Below are 17,549 nucleotides of genomic sequence, written 5' to 3'. Positions count from 1 at the left end.
AAACACAGATTTGATTCTGTGACAGAGTCCCAGCTAAATTCCTAAGGTTGAAGAGGACCCTTAGCAATATCCCATCTGTTCCTCTTACCTTTTCTAACTTCAAAATCACTTTACTTTTCCCATACTGACAGGTACTACTCAAGTCCAGAAAGGGTCATGATTCCAGATGTCTCTTAACTCCCATGCCCTACAGTAGCTTCAGAATCAAGTCCAACCCCATTATCACAGCTCCTGAGACCATTTATGATCTGCTCTAGCTCACCTCCCAAACTTTCGCTCTCAATCTTACAGTTATCCCCGATGATCAGCTCCAGCCATACCTATTCTGCAATTTCTCTGACCCAACCATGTTCTTTCACATCTCTAGGACTTAACCCATGTGTTCTTTCTTCTTGGAATACACTCCCTAACCCCATCACCTTGCTATTTCCTGTTCGGCATGGTGTCACTTCAAGAAGTCTTCTCTCCAAGTCCTGACTAGGTGTCCCCCACATACTCCCAGTGTATCCTGCACTTCCTGTATCATGCCATTGTATAATATGTTGTACAACTCTGCTCTATTTGTCTATACTGACCACAAAATACCCTTCATGAAGGCACCTCCACTGTACCTTAGTGAAGTAGACATTGTTCAGAGGATTTCTTTGTTCCTTCCCCTGGATACCTTTGCAGTATTTGATATTAATGATGACCCCCTCTCCTAGAAGCATTTACCCTTCTGTTGCTCTGGCAAGGTTTTTCCCATTCTCTTCCCACCTTTCCTATCACAGCTTCTTGCCCTATGTTGTTAGGTCCCAGGTTTATCTTCCTCATTATTTTCTCTCACTCTATACCACCAACTCTTAGGGTTTCAACCATGATATTCCTGTCCTATTAATTGTTTGGTTTCCTCTTCTAGATGGCAAAGAACTACTGAAAGCTTTCCAGAAAGAGCTGTCACACCAAGACTTGTGTTTTAGGTATGTCATATAGGCATGCAGTACAAGAATACATACAGAAGACAAAAGAACATCAGAAGGTTGTTTCAATTGTCCATGAATAATGACGATTCCTGAACTAAGGAAATGACCAGGAAAGAAAAAGGAAAAAAAATATATACAAAGGATATTTGGGAAGAAGAATCAATAGAGACTTGGCAACCAATCAGACAGGACAAGGGATGAGAAGTCAGGGAGGGGAAGACTTAGGATGAATCAAGTTCATTGATGCGAGAGGATGAGTCCACTCGTGGCACCATTAATCTGGCGATCACCTCTGGATGAGTGAGGCAGAGACAATGAATTACCTTTACACCTAAAGTAAATACTACAGGAGCAAACTAAAGGAGAAAACAGACAATAAAAACAACACATACAAGTCAGTGAGAAAATAAAATGCCGATAGCAAAATTTCTTGGCTCTCTTGTTAAACTAAATGAAAAACCACTCGCATAAGTAAAGAAGAAGTAAAATACTGAAGAATAAACACCATCCTACTAGAGCAGAATTTTAGAGCCCTATTTATTATTGGCAGAAAACACAGGTAACAAAGAAATACAAATTAAACTAAAGAAATGTGAACTAAAGCCCTCAACCTAAAGTGTCATAATATTTCATACTTTATAATGCCTGGTAATTACCATGTCAAGGATTAATCTGGAAAACAGACAGAGAAGGAAAATAGGCAGGGAAGACTGAGATCAGAAATACCATATTACTAAATTAAAAATATCATCTTGCTTATATAAAGTTCATAAAATGGTTATCATTACCATTGAGTCTCAACAGTGCTATAGTTGTGCCTATTTTTGTTTACTAGAGAAAATATTCTTCACTAACTGAAGTTCCTACACTGTTCAATATTAATATGTATACTTACTTTGATCTGCATTTTGCTTAGAATTTTGTCCTATGGGTTTCAAGCCATACCCCATTTCTACAAGTACACAGTCTAGGAATTTTCCTAAAAAGTAATTAAAAAAATATACCTCCATTGAGACACTATACAATGCATTACAGGAAAAGCATAAATAACAAGCAAATAAGTCAGTCACATGAGGGAGAGATTACAGTCACTAATACACTGGCATGAGTTTTACCAGTTCAATTTCAATGGGCAAAATAGTTTAGGAATGCCTGGCTTTAAAAATTGAGGCAAAATTCCCACAGTCACTTGACAGAAAATTTAATGAAAAGCTTTCACTTCAAAATTCTGAATTACACGAACAATTCAGTTACCACTTCACAAACATGCTTAGGATGACCACCATTTATGGGAAGAAATAACTTTACGAAAGACTTCTTTTTCTCAGACTGACTGTATGGCTGAAACAAGGGTTAGTCAGCACTGACATGAACTCCATGTTCCCTGAAATAATATCAAAAGGCTGAGATCATAACATCAAACATACATAGCAAAGAAATAGATTTTATACCTAATTTCACAGCGGAATGCATTTTCTACCAAGTCACCCGTGAAGCCAGAGAAAGGTAACACCTTAGAAACTGATAGGCAATTATACACACACTATAAGAAGTCACTTTTCAAAGAGATAATGAAGTCAGAATGGAAGAACAGGATTCCAAAATGTTTCCACAATTTAAACACTATGTACTAACAAAATACAGTTCTGTGAAGGTTGCTCAAAGGAAAAGCATTGATAAGGATGAATGAATTTATAGAGAAATTCAAGTATTTCTCTCAATAAAGGAGCAGAAATCAGAAGGAGATATTATGATGGCTATATTAAAAGTACAATATACTTATCCTCATACTAAGTCTGAATCTAGTCTTTTAAAAGTAACCTAATTGTATAAATTTTGCGACATCTTTGACAAACTGCCAATGGCAAGAAAAGGGTAAAGGCCATGTTTTCAGTCATAATCTGTATGCTCCAGAGAAGAGTTCACTTGGCCCTACCTCATGTTTCTATTTCTTCTCCAAGTATCAAGTGTAGACAAAATAGCATTAAGTGCTAGATTTAAAAAGAAAAAGAAAAAAAAAAAAAAAAACAACTCGGCTCTTACCTGAACTTGGCAGCATAACATCTACAGCAAAGGTAATCACTTCCTCTTTTAAGATGCTGACAATCTTGATAGAGCAGTACTGCTCCATTAACAGTGATTTAATGGTTTTGATACAATCATTGCTCCAATTCCCTTCTGCTGGGATAACATTAGCCACAAAGCACTTTATGGCCTGAAAGATTTTGTGCAAGTTACTTAAAAAAATTAGTGCTTAAAAATAACTTTTTCTAATTATTTTTGAAAAAATTTTTTTTACAATGTATTTTATGCTAAAAACTTATCAAAAATTTTCAAGAGTTCTAACCAGATAAACAACTTTGGGTAAAATTATTATTTGTCTCTTGGTACTCTATTCATAATACTTACTTTTTTTTTTTTTTGGCAGCTAGCTGGTATGGGGCTCTGAACCCTTGACCTTGGTGTTACAAGGCTGTGCTCTAACCAGCTGAGCTAACCACACGGTGCTTATTTTTGGTACTCAAAGCTTGAGAAATAATTCATGAAAGGATAATAATTATCCCTCAATTATATATAGATTCAAGCCACTTCCAAATGTAATAAGTAAAGAAATGATGTTTTTAGAGAGCAAACTGATAAAATGTACCTAAAAATGTTAGTTTCTCATCTGAGGCAGTGCTTAATTATATAAGGCATAATAAAAATGGTGCCAAGTTAGCCAATGAGTGTTCATAAACACAGGAAAAGATATAATACAATAGGTACAATAACATGGCAGAATAGCATAGGCAAACACTGTGCCCTTCAAAACATTAAAAACAGCTTCTTTGGAAGACTATTACAAATTCAGAAAGTAAGAGACTCACACAAGGAGGAAACAAGTCAATTTTTCTATTTAGTGGGTGAATTCTATTTACTGGAACTATTTCTTCATTTCCATAGTCAATATATAAGACTTGTGCCTTCTTCTGCGACACATCAATGTCTTGTATTATTACTCTGTTCCAGCTCTGAAAGTAAAATATAATGGTACTTTACTTCGAAACAGCATTTCACCATTTCAGGTTAAAAAACCCTCAACCAATCTATAGAACATGCAAAAGAAACGCTACTGTTATGAAGCACACAATTAAAAAGTCAACTTAATTTCATAAGAATCTTGCTAAGAAATCCCTAACTTGTCTAATCAGGACATCTTAATATACACAACTATTCCAAAGCTATTCTAGCCCGATAGACTCTACTACACATTAGTGCCTCAGCTACACAAATAAACACAAGCTCTAAAACTAGCCATCAGTCTGTAACCAGCAATTGAGGAACAATACACAGAGGTGGGGAGGGTTGGGACAGGGAGGAAGTAAATTAGACAAAGCGCAGAATACTGAGGAAGAGAAACTAGAGCATGATCAAGGTCTGGCACTACGTCATCTGATGCATCATTAAAAGCTCTGGTACTGATGAGCTGATATAACCAAAGTAAGTTAAAACATTTTATTAAATAATTCATTTCATGTGGAGTTACCTGATCAACAGTGTACTTGGCCACACATACTTCCCCCTTAACAGGAATATAATCTTCTTCATGCACCATATTTGCATATGTTTCTTTTAAGCTTGCAGAAAGTTGGCTCATGTATTCTAAAACTTCTGAAGAATATAACTGCACGTAAAAGTCACTTGGGTGTTTGAATTCAGTAACCGTACCCTTTAAAAGATAGATAAGATGTAATAATTCACTGGGAACACAGACAAATGTGAATTTCTCAAAGCTTTATAACTAAGATACAAAAAGTGTTGTAGATAGTTTTTGCAATCTTTATTCATTTAATCAGATATATTTTATAGCTACCTTCTGAACTCAAATTAACAGACAATGAAGGAAAAAAATCTATAGTTCTTCAGATCTCTATGGAGATTAAACAAATACCTTTATTTCCATGGCTTTCATGACTTGTAGACTTCTCAAATCAGAAAACATTATTTTCTCAGCACAAATGGCTACTTCTTTAATAACTCCAAGTGGATAATCACTCTAGTATGAAAAAACACCTAAGTGAGTTACTTATAAGCACATGTTTCAGTGATACTGTGGCCACTATTTGCTGGAATTTGCAGCCACAACAGCCGGACTCTTAGGCTTGAAAAAGAGAGCACAGCAATAGTGAAGGCCTCCAAGAGTCACTGAAACCCACTGTCCCCAAGCATTGTACACAGCACTGGGGATCACCCTAGAATGAGGCCATGATGGTGAAGATAATGTTGAGTTTATTAAAAAAAAAAAAAAAAAAAAGTTGGGGGATGGAAGATGGTCTTTTAAACTTGCACTTGTAAATGTTTTTGTAATAATAAATATTTGAGGAAGTCGGTTTTTTTTTTTTTCAAGTAGAGGCTAGGAGCAGCTAGAGAAAGCTAAAAATTATAAATATGAGGTAGATACAATAGATGTTTTTCAAATTATGAAAAACATCTAAATGTATGTTATAGTTATAACTCTGTATAGTTATCTAAATGGAAAAGAGCTATCAACAGGATAAATGCTCCTTAGATAGATAATGAGGCCTTATTAGGGTACAGTGCACAAGACTAGAGAGCCTATGCATGCAGGGCTACACAGAATGCACTGTCCAAATAGTCCAAATGATTTCACTGAGACACAGCCATCTCCAGTCCTTTTTGGAAAAGACTGGAGATAAACAAGTCTCAAAGATGCACAACAGTCACCAAATCCCATTACCACAGTATAGAGATTTATCCAACAGGAAATTTTGTTTTTAAATAAACACTGGGAAATGCAAAAATAAGTGCAAAATATTTTATTTAGCATAAGTCCTCTCAATTCAATAAAGGGGAGTCATTCACAATTTAAAGACAAAGAATAAGTATACCCTACCTCGTTTTTCAATTCTGTTTTCTTTGTTTCAAAAGGTGACTTATTGTCTTCCGGTTTGTGGAAACTGAAATAAAGCAACTGATTATAATACTTATACTACAGAGGCAATTAAGGGTAGGGGCCATAAAACACAGTTATGTTAAATTCTCAATGAACAAAATCCAGAAAGATCAAAACTGCTTCCAGAGAGAATCACAGTAGTAATAAACTAAAACAACCCAATGCTGGTCCATCCTGTATGTGCACAGGCTGCTGCTTCCCAAAGCCACCTAACAAAAGGGAGACAGTCACAAACTCCAAGCCTCAGTTTTCTTCTGTAAAGTGGAGATAATCTCTACATTATTTATACAAAGTTTGGAAGATCAAATGAGGTTATAAGTAAAAGTGTTTTGTAAACTGGTAAATGCCATGCAAGTAAGATTTATGTATTTTAAAATCACAACTCAACAGGCATGAGAGTTTCAACCTATTAAAATTCAGGAAAGCATACATCATTAAGAGTAAGACATTCTAAAGCTCTAATCATTTAAAAAAAAAAGAACAACCCCCTCACTCATTAAGGTTCTAAATCTTAGTATGTACTATCTAGTAAGACCACATTCATGAAAACTAAGTTTGTAGAGTTACTTGCTTCAGATTTGAACCACTATACCTAAAAAATAAGTAAAAAGTAACAACTTCTTGTGTTTGTAATTGGATCCTTATGCCATCAGAAGACACTTTTTAAATGTTCTCTAACAAATGGAAAAATCGTGAATACTTACTTCTGCTGCACAGGTTTGCAGACGATGCTGTGTGCTGCCCAGTCTCTCCTCTGACATGCTGTGGAGCAGTAGTATGCTTGCTTGCACTGAGAACACCTGTGCGATCCTACAGAACACAACCCGCAACATCACCAGTGTTTTATTCCAACTATTTGTTGTCAAGATCAAGACATTTTCCTAAAATAGAGCCTAGAATACATGTTAAGAAAGGAGCAATCGTAACAATCCTATTGAGTGAGGAGGCAGGAAGAGTAGAGAGGTGTGGAGGAAGAATCTAGGATGCTGACAGCTGCTGAAGCTGAGCAATGGGTATATGGCACATACTTGTATATGCTATTCTGTTTACACTTCGTATGTTTAAAATTTGCCATAATAAAAAATTGTCTCAAATGTATAGAGGAATAACTTAGACACCTGAGAGCAATATGCTTACCAAACAGGCCACAGTGATGGCAAGTTGTTGACAGAGGAGGGGGTCCTAAAGAGTCGAAGAACGCTGGATTACTTATGGACAAGGAATTCTCAACCAGCTTGTGTAATTTTTTTGACTTTGCAGGAGGCCCACTATTGCTGAGCTTCTATTAAGAATGGAGAACAGCAATATTAGAACTTTTTCTTTAAATATTAGACTTGGGACTTCCTCTTCTGGTAAGATGGAGTAGATGTACTTTTCCCTATTTCTCCCATTAATTACGAGTAAAAATCCTGCACTTAACATATAAATCAAACATAAGAGAACTCTGAAAGGGTAGGGGGAGAAGGTGGCAGACCAGCTAGGAAGCTCAGAGCAAAGAAGGACATGGTGGCAAGTTCTCCGGGTTTTCTTTTTGCCTCATCTATCCCATACTGAGTGCTGGAGAAGCCAGCAACTCAGAAACACTAAAAGGAACTGACGATAGAAGTCCCAACAAAAAAAACCTGCTCAGTCTAGCTGAAGAACCGGGAAAGAGGCAGGCCAGCAAGACAGAAAACTTTTATCTGAAACTGCTCTGCTTGCTCCAGACAAATACCAGACAAAAAACTACAGATACCACTCCCACCTGCAAAGGCAGAGAGGGGAGCCTGGACTTCCATCCTCACTGGGCTGTCACAAGGGGCCCCAACCTCCTCACCAGGTGGTATCACAGGAGGCCAACAGAATAGGGAGCCAGCACCTCATTCCTGGGGTGAGGGGATGATGACACACCTCCCTGTAGAGACTACATGGAAACCCTGAGCTACCACCTGCAATAACAAGGTGCTTCCTGCCCCCTTTGGGATGATGTCAGAGAAGGCCTAGTGGAGAGTCTGCATTTTTCATCACCATTCGACAGTAACGAGTTCCTCCCAACACCCCCTAAGTCCAAGTCACCCTCTCCTCACCCCATGTCAGTAAAGATCCTGTGGGGAGCAGTAACGAGGCACCCACCGCTCCCAGCCAGGGAGGCCTAGTGGAAAGCTGGAACTCCCACCATCGCCCAGCAGAAGGAAGAGCTCCCTAGCTGGGTATCAACAGATGTTGAGTGGGAACCTGGACATACACTCTACCTGGCGCTAAGAAGATGGCACCCCCTTCCCCTGAAGGAGCAGTGTCAGAGGAAGCCAGCTAAAACAGAAAGTTTAAATAAGATACAGACTATTACAACATAAGATTACAATATAATATCCAAGATGTTCTAGACACAATAGAAAATAACTTGTCATACCAAGAACCAGGAAGATCACAACTGAATGAAAAAAAATCAAAAGATGCTAACATCAACATGGCAGAGATGTTAATTTATCTACAAATACAAAGATTTTAAAGCAGCCACTGATGCTCCAACAAGCAATTATGAACATGCTTGAAGGAAATAAACAGAGAATCTCAATAAAGAAATAGAACCTTTAAGAACTAAATGGAAATTTTAGAACTGAAAATCTAATAACCAAAATAAAAAGCACAATGGTAGGTTCAAAAGCACAATGAAGACAGAGGAAAAGACCAGTGAACCTGAATACAGAGCAAAAATGTAATCTGAACACAGAGAAATAGACTGAAGAAATGAATAGAGCTTCAGGGACCTGTGGGATCATAACAAAAGAGCTAACATTCATGCCTTCTGAGTCCCAGAAGAAGAGGAGAAAGAAGGCAGGGCTAAATATCTATGTTGATGGAAGATTTAAGGCAGGGCTGAAAATCTATATAGATGAAACATTTAAAACATAAACAGTTGAGGGTATAGGGATGTAAAGAGAGGTAAGGTGTGTCTAAACCATATTCAAGTTGGTAAATGATGATGCCAGCAGACTGTGATAAGCTGTGCATACATAATATAGTATCTACAGAAACCACTGGAAAAGCTATAGAGAGATATGCACTCAAAAACACTATAGACAAATCAAAATGGGTTATCAGGGAGTGACTGGTGGCCTTATAAGGAGAGCAAGTGATATGTAAAATACACTCTTGTCATTCTCACACATGATAACCTGTGTTGCCTGGGGGCTCTGCAGAGAGTTCCCACCAATAAGAAGGCCTCACAAGGTGTGCCCCCCAGACCACAGACTTCCAAGCCTCCAAAACTGTAATAAGTAAACCTTTTTTCTTTATACATTACCCAGTTTCAGGTATTCTGTTATAAGCAACAGAAAACTGACTAACACAATCAGTAAGAGAACTAAACATCACCATCAACTGACAGGGTCTAGTAGATATTTATAGACCATTTTACATAACAACAGAAGAATGCACATCCTTTCCAAGTGCCAACAGAACATATACTAAGACCAAATCCTGAGCCTTATGGCCAACAAACCTCAACACATTTAAAAGAAGTAAAACCACACAGAGGGTGTTCTCTGACCACAACAGACTCAAACTAGCAATCAGTAGAAGATAACAGATAATCTCAAAACACTTGGAGACTAAATAATATTCTAGACTGTATATTGGAAGACAGTAAAGAGGACCTGGAATAGCTAAAACAACTTTGAAAAGGAAAAATAAAGTGGGAGGGATCACTCTACCCAATTTTAATGCTTTTTACATAGAGCTCCAGTAATCAAGACTGTGTGGTATTGGTGGAGTAGACACATTAATCAGTAGAAAACAACAGAGAACCCAGAATAGACCTACACAAATAAGCCCAACTGATTTTTGACAAAAGCGCAAAAACAATTCAGTAGAATTAAGACTGCATTTTCAACAAATGGCACTGGAGCAACTGAAGATTCACAGTAAATAAATAAACCTCAATCTAAATTTATTAACTTAATATAAACTCAAAATGGATCAAAACTTAAATATAAAACTTTTATAACTGTAAAAATTTGGGGGGGAGCAAGAACATTTTCAGGGTCTAGAGTAGCAGAGTTCTTAGATTTGACACCAAAAGCATAATCCATAAAAGGAAACACTGATCAACTGGATTTCATTAAAATAAAAACTTTTGCTCTGCTAAAGACCCTACTAAGAAGATGAAAAAGCAAGCCACAGACTAGGAGAAAATACTTGCAAATCATGTACTCAACAAAGGACTTGTAACTGAAATATATAAAGAAGTTTCAAGACTCAATAGTAAAAAAAATCCAATTAGAAAATAGATAAAAAAACAAGAAACTTTTCACTAAAGAGAATATACAGATGGCAAATAAGCACATGAAAAAATACTTAACACCATTAGCCATTAGGGATGTTCAAATTAAAATCACAATGAGATATTACTACACATCTAAGAGAAAGGGTAAAATAAAAGCACTGACAACACCAAATGCTGACGAGGATGCAGAGAAACTGGATCACTCATATGTTCTTAGAGTATAAAATGATACAGTCACTCTGGAAAACAGTTTGGCAGTTTCTTAAGAAACAAAATACACAACTACCTGGAAATTGTGCCCCTGGGCATTTATCCTATAGTAATAAAAACTTACGTTCACATAAAACCCTGTACGTGAAGGAATATAGCAGTTTTAGTTTTAACAGCCAAAAACCAGAAACAACCCACATGTACTTCAAAGGGTGAGTGTTTTAAACAAGCTATCCATACCACAGAAAACTACTCAGCAATAAAAAGGATCAAACTACTGATACACACATCAACCTAATCTCCAGAGAATTATGTGAAATGAAAAAAGCCAATCCCAAAAGGTTACATACTGTCTGATTCAATTTACATAATATCTCCAAATGAAAAAACTGTGGAAATATGGATATTAATGGCTGCCAGGGATCAAGGAGGGAGTGGGGCAGAAGACAGATGGATGTGGTCATAAAAAGGCAAATAAGGGACTCTCATATAGATGGAAATGCTCTGTATCTTGATTGTGTCAATGTCAATATCTCAGTAGTGATATTGTACTATAGTTATGGACCACGTTACCACTGAGGGAATCAAGGTAAAGGCTACACAGGATCTCTATTATTTCTTGCAACTTCATGTGCATCTACAATCACCTAAAAAGGTTTTTGCTTTTTTTTAAAGGTATTAGGTTGAAGAAAGAGAGAAGTTTAACTTTGAATGATACCTACAAACTGAATACTTCTTTATTAACGCAATACAAAAATACATTTAGCATCTTTTACCCAAACAAAAACACAAAATAGAAAAAAAAAAACTTACAGTATTTACTTTTTGGGGTGGTGAATTATTGCCAACATTTAATGCTGACACTGAGTTTCCTGGGGAGAAAAAAAAACACAATCCCTAATAAAAGTCAGATATTACTTTTTATTTCTGATAATGTAAAATAGCATGATTAGGTGATATTCAAATAATAGGGCTATATCCCATAATAGCCTTATGGCTATACATTAAATAGGCCACATCCTACTTTTCCTAATGGAAAATAAGAACTTGTCTGAAATTTCTTTGACTATTGCTCCTCTCATTGTAAACTTTCCTCCATTCGCCAAGGCAGTAGTTCTCAAACTTTTTTGGACTCAGAACCCCTTTATGCTCTTAAAAATTATTGAGGGCCCTAAAGCACTTTTGGTTACATGGCTTATGTCCATCAATATTTACTATAGTCAAGGTTAAAACTAAATTTAAAACTATTCATTTAAAAATAAATGTGTTTACATGTTCAAATAATTTTTTTTTAAACACTATACTTTTCAAAAAGAAAAAAATAGAAGATTTTTGCACATCTCTTTAATGTTTGGCTTAACAGAAGACAGTTTAATTCACATATATGCTTTTGCATTCAATCTGTTGTGACATGTTGCTTTGATTGAAGTATCTGAAGAAAACTTAGCCTCAGAGAGATAGGTAATTGCAAAAAGGAGGAGTATTTAATGGCCCTCTCAGATAACTGTGGATATTTTCCTTTAATATCACACCAGAAGTCAAGTGGTAGTTTAAGGGTTAGTTACAGTGTGGACTCTCAAACCACAGCAATGAACTTTTCATATAGTTACATTAACATCCATTGATGTATCCTGCACTTTGAATGGATTTTTACCCATGGATAACTATGCAACATCATGCATTGGTCATTTGGAAAACACTGGTTCATTGAGTTATGCAGGGTTGCCAAAAGGTGATACATTTCATTACACAATACTGAAAATTCATGTGTCAATACCACCATGCATCTAACCAGAAAAGTCTTTAAGTACTGTGAAGCTCTTAAGCTCATAGTAGCAGACACAAGTTTCCTGAAATCCTAATTTGCTTGAAAGCTCACATTTTAACATTAGCAACAAAATATTATCAGTAGTTTTCCTTGAAGTGACAGGCTCAGGTTGCTAATTTTTGAGAAAATATTTGCCAAATATCTAAGTCTGAATAACCATAGTTTGTTATTTTCTTCAAGTAAAAAGGATGTTCCACGAAAAAAGTTTCCATTCAGCTCACAACTCAAAACTATCCCACACCTGCTTTTTCAAACTTCAGTATGCAACAGAAGTTAGGAGTAAATCCCATTTCATTACACAAAATACTAAAAACACCTGTACACAAAGGTCAAGATTTAATAAAATTAATTTTTACTGCTCCATCAAAGACATTTTTAAGTGAAATTGGCATTTCTGGTTTTTGTTTAACTGCAAGAGCATGACAATGAAAACCTCGGTGACCAACGACCCAGGTTAGTGCCCCTGCCTTAAGTTGAGCTAATAAGGCATAAGCAGTTCACCCATCCTTGCCTCTGCAACATCAGTGCAAAGTCAGCACAGCAAAAAAGGAAAATAATGTTTTAATGTTACTAGGAAAATAGTTTTGACCTCTTGGGAAACCCCAGAGGCCCAAGGGCTACATTCTGAGAATTACATCACCATAGTGTTAAAAGATCACATCTCATCTACATTCAAAGAGGATAAATTCCACCAGGTCCTAGAACTGGGATTAAAGGAAGGATAAATCACATGAAACCAGTTAATATCTTAGATGCATCTTTGAGAGCTATTTTATGAATAAAATTCGCATGGTATTTTAAAAATATGGCCAATCTTTAGAACATCCAGTAAAAAAATGCAAGAGTGTTTCCTTTCTATATTCCTAGTATATAGTTCTCTAATTGTGGGAAAAAAGCGCTTGTCTGCAGATATTCTCTCCCCAGGAATCGTTTCTGTGATTAACCAAGCCAAAGGTAGCTATTTGGTATGCAGTCTTTCCTTCTAAACTGATAATTAAATGCAAATATTGTGAAGTAATCATATGGCACACTGGTGTGTAGTTACATATATTTGTGATAAGTCACAGAAACCAAGTAGTAAGCCTGTAGCTTTCACTTACCTGTTGGCAATATCTTACTTTCTCCTCTGGATCCAACCACTTCTCCATTGATGCCATTAGGATTTGAACTGTCTTCCTGACTAGCCAAATACTGTTTGGTTTGCTCACAAAGCAAAAATTTTTTCTTCTTATTTCCATTCTCTGGGCTTTTCAACCTGAAATTAGGATGGTTAGGATGCGCTCCAAGACTTCTTAAAGAATCATGTGCCAGAAGCTTACTTTCATTTTTCTCAAAACTAAACAGCTCCGTCATTTTACAAGTAGATGCTTCCAAATTATTTCTTGATATATTAAGTGGCAATTTGAGATTCAGAGAAGTCTAAAGAAGGAAATATATTTAAGAGACAAGTTTTAATTACAAAAGCAGAAGAACTGCAGATGATTTCTTACAAATATTTATGCAACAAAGAATTCCCATAAATGATTCCAAAGCAGATATAACCATGGCATCAAAACCTGGTCTACCAGAAACAAGAAAAGAAAAACTCTCTACCAATAAATATTAACTCCAAGTTTAACAGAATTCAACAACAGACCAACGAAAGACCAACTTAGAGTTGGACACCATTCCTTACTTTTAAAAGCTTCCAAAGCAACAGGAATAGAAAAGGTCTTTTGTGTTTTAAAAGAAATAGTTCTAACCTAAAACCTGCATCTTAATGGTGAAATACAATACAGGTTATTGTTTAAACGGGGTCATCACCTACCTTCCTACCTTCTCAGAATACCTCTCCCATCTCCTACTTTATGCTACACCAAGTCCTGAACATGCTGAACTCACTGCCCAGAATACCTCTCATCTGTCTGGTCTTTGTAGTTATCATTCACAATTCCTCTCAGCTGACTCCTATTCCATCTGGTTTTCTCAAGCCCCCTGCCTGTTCCTAGCCCTTCACTTGGTAACTCTTTCTAGAAATCATCCCATTAAAATAATGCTAAATAACAAAAAATCCTACACATATAAATGTCCACTTAAAAATGGTAAAAAAAAAAAAAAAAAAAAAAAAAAAGGAGGGAAAAAACTGTGATGCCTCTACTATACAGAATATTACACTATCACTTAGAATCCTAGTTTCCAAACACATTGTAGAATACCTGTTAGAATGTAAATAAAAATTGGCGGGGGGAAAGCCTGTATATTCAATATAATTACAGCAGCAAAAAAAGAAACAAGCTCCATGTTAAAAATATGAATAAAATTCATTAAATTTTAAATAACAACGAGTGTTCTGGGGTAGGGGGATTGATGAGGGAATCTTTTTCACTGCCTTTTTCATTTTCCAAATTATGTCCAAAAAAACCAAAAACAAATTATGGGTAAGGATGTAATGCTTTTATAGAAAAAAATCATTTAAAAATTTAAGTTTCATTTAATATGAAAATATTTTTCCCTAAAGTGTGGTCATTTAATTCTAAACCAAGTAAAGAGATCACAGTAATATTTAAACCATAAAACTAGGGTATGGTTGTCTTCTTCTCAAGACTCCAAGTGGAACCGTGAAACATCTCCTTACAACATGGAATGAGACTGGTGTAAATATGTTGCATGTAACTTGTGAACTGGCTTTTCATAACATGGTTATTTAGTAACTTAAGGCTGCCAGTTAAACAGTCAGTTCCTGACTACCCTCTGTTACAGTTGCCTACAGACAGTTACATGTCTTCTAAATTACTTTAAGTTGCTTGAGTGCAGAAACCATGTCTTATTTTTAAAAATTAAACAAAAAACCCCTCTGATTTCCCACAGCACCCAACGTATGATAAAAACTATCTTAAATGCACTACTGCATTGTTTTCATGACCACATGGACAGGGATGATGAAACCCACTGTTTGGAATGACATCTGGCAGTCTTAAATGGAGAACTGCATCACGTTATGAGACTTACTGAAATTTAATAACAAAACTTCATGTCTCTTATCAACTCTTCCAAAATCCAAAAATTAGGAAGTTTATTTGACTTTAAGAACATCATCATCATCAGTCTTAGACTCTAAAGGGTAAGCAGCACATAAAGAGGATTTAAGCTTAAAAGAAGAGCCTCCTATGGTGGAATAGTTAGATTCAAAGGACACCTTATCTATCGCTCCCTGTCAGGAATTTTCATGACAACACCAGGGCAAATAGACATCTAGACCTGTTCTAGGACTGGAAGCTTCTTATTTCCTTTCATTGTGGGACATCCAATTGTACTGCATTCTCCCTTATAAAATGGTTCTCTTCCAACTGACTTATTCCTGTTGCTGCCCTTGACCACAATCATTCAAAAACCTAAGAATGCCATGAGGTCCTCTTTCCTCCAGATCCTTCACCTGCTGATGTAACACCTTCCAGATTTCTCACAATTCTAGACTTTCTCTAGTTCGCCAGAGGCCCTCATATAGACATGACTCTCACAACTGAGCACAGGATTCCAGATGTAGGCTGACAATCAGTCAACAGGATAGTCATGATAACCCTGACTTTGAACATTACTTCCATTTATGCGTTAGCTTTGGGAGCAGGCAGCCGGAACTACCGTGAATCCAAATAAAACTTTCAGTCACCAAAAACCTTTTAGAATTTAATTTTTTAAAAGTGTAATATCATACCATAAAATATGACTTTTTCCTTTTGATTTACAGTTTCATGAATTTTAACACACATTGATTTATGTGTAACCACCTCAATCAGAACAGGCTTTTAAGGCTAAATTTTAACATTAAAAAACATCTGTAAGACTTTGCATTTATCTCTACTTGGCTGTGTCAACCACTGGGCGTATTTGAAACTGGAGTAGGCAGACTCTATGGCATAATACTGTGATTCCCAACCTCAGGCAGCAGACTTCTGATATACAGGTAAAGAAGTGTGACAGATATTGCTGCAAGGGTCATGATACTTCATGGGCTAACCTTGCTCAGTTTTAAAACAAGCAATTTTCCCTATATACAATCCCCCTTTTTTACATGCTAATGGTGATGAGTGAAAAAGTAATCATCTCTGAATCCACAGCAACTGTTATGTGCTTCTTTAGCTAACATAAGAGTTTATTTAATTCAAAGGGTCCCCAAATTTCTTTATGTTAAAGGGATCTTTATATTCTTAGGATTGGGAATCACTACTGTAATAAAAGAGCAGTGAACTGGAAGCAACGATTTCTCTAGTTCTACTGGCAAAAGCGAGGCTTCCACTTTGAATGACTTTTTGTTCTCTGCTTCATGATTTGACCCCAATAAGATGTGAAGCTCCCCAAGGGCACAACCTCTCTTTTACTCCCTCAGAATCTTGCTCCCTCTCTTTCTTGCTGCTGGGAGTATCCTAGGATATACTGCAAACAATGAAATCCACCCTTTTTTCCCTCCAGGAGACCATGATCTAAAGGCTAGAGTAAACCCACAGTGAGTTAATTCTTTTAATATCATAAGTGTATGCAGAGATACTCAACTGTGGTCTGTTTGTTCTTTTTTTTTTTTCCTCTGAAGTTTGCTTTCCTCTTCCTGGTAACCCCATGCATTCAGCGAGTGTTTCCTACTCACAGGAAACACTCTGTTTTTACACTCAGTGGTTCAACAGAGCATGGGCTTTGAGGTCAGCCAGATCTAAGAACTGTCTTCCTCATTTAGCTATGCTATCTTCGGCAAACCACTTCAGCTTTCTAGGACTCAGTCAGTAAAGTCTGGACAGCAATAGTAACTTCTTCTTAAATCCCAATCATACAGATTAAATGAGAGACTGTACGCAAACCATTTAGCACAGTACTTACTAAGCACTTAAGGAGCAGCTATTATTTCTACTTGACTCTTATACCACTCCCACACACAAAAAACTTCTTCCACTCACATGGAACTAGTTTAAGCTGCACGTTTAAGATGGAAATAATTTGAAGATTAAAGTATTCCTATTTCTTTATGCCTACAGATGAATAAGGGAGAGGTGGGAAGTTGAAATAACTTGTCAAACCTCCCAGGACCAGCACCTTACACAACTGAGATGAAAATCCAGGTCAGACTCCTCGGCCTTGCATTTTCCCATCCAGCACCCTAGTGTCTCACTGAGGGAACCAGAAGCATCTGCCCTAACTCCAGATGGCCAACAAAGCAAACATTTATAGCAGGGGCCCTAGTGCCAAGAAAAGCTATTGGCACACAGCAGACACGCCATAAACACTCCTCAGACCAACCGGCGCAGGCTTCCCCATATGTAAGCGAATGCCCTGGTGCATCTTCTCCTACAGGAGGTAGGAGGTGTT

General features: G+C 36.7%; 1 protein-coding gene across 1 annotated transcript in view; it reads right to left on the bottom strand.

The window, feature by feature from the left end:
- The window catches only part of TDRD1 (tudor domain containing 1), a 37,857-nt gene extending 20,525 nt beyond the window's left edge, over positions 1-17,332 (bottom strand). Inside the window, exons 1-10 of the mRNA XM_063101606.1 lie at positions 17,282-17,332; positions 13,319-13,637; positions 11,204-11,262; positions 7,054-7,198; positions 6,621-6,726; positions 5,857-5,920; positions 4,894-4,998; positions 4,489-4,671; positions 3,006-3,177; positions 1,858-1,941 (exon numbers count right to left, since the gene is read on the bottom strand). Of these exons, the coding sequence (XP_062957676.1) occupies positions 1,858-1,941; positions 3,006-3,177; positions 4,489-4,671; positions 4,894-4,998; positions 5,857-5,920; positions 6,621-6,726; positions 7,054-7,198; positions 11,204-11,262; positions 13,319-13,637; positions 17,282-17,332 (1,288 nt within the window). The remainder of the gene's footprint in view (positions 1-1,857; positions 1,942-3,005; positions 3,178-4,488; positions 4,672-4,893; positions 4,999-5,856; positions 5,921-6,620; positions 6,727-7,053; positions 7,199-11,203; positions 11,263-13,318; positions 13,638-17,281) is intronic.
- Between the last annotated feature and the right edge of the window lie 217 nt (positions 17,333-17,549).

The sequence above is a fragment of the Cynocephalus volans genome, chromosome 7 (assembly GCF_027409185.1).
Source record: "Cynocephalus volans isolate mCynVol1 chromosome 7, mCynVol1.pri, whole genome shotgun sequence".
NCBI lineage: Eukaryota > Metazoa > Chordata > Mammalia > Dermoptera > Cynocephalidae > Cynocephalus > Cynocephalus volans.
The sequence above is the reverse complement of the archived record's forward strand: the minus strand, read 5'-3'. Positions and strand labels throughout refer to the sequence as shown.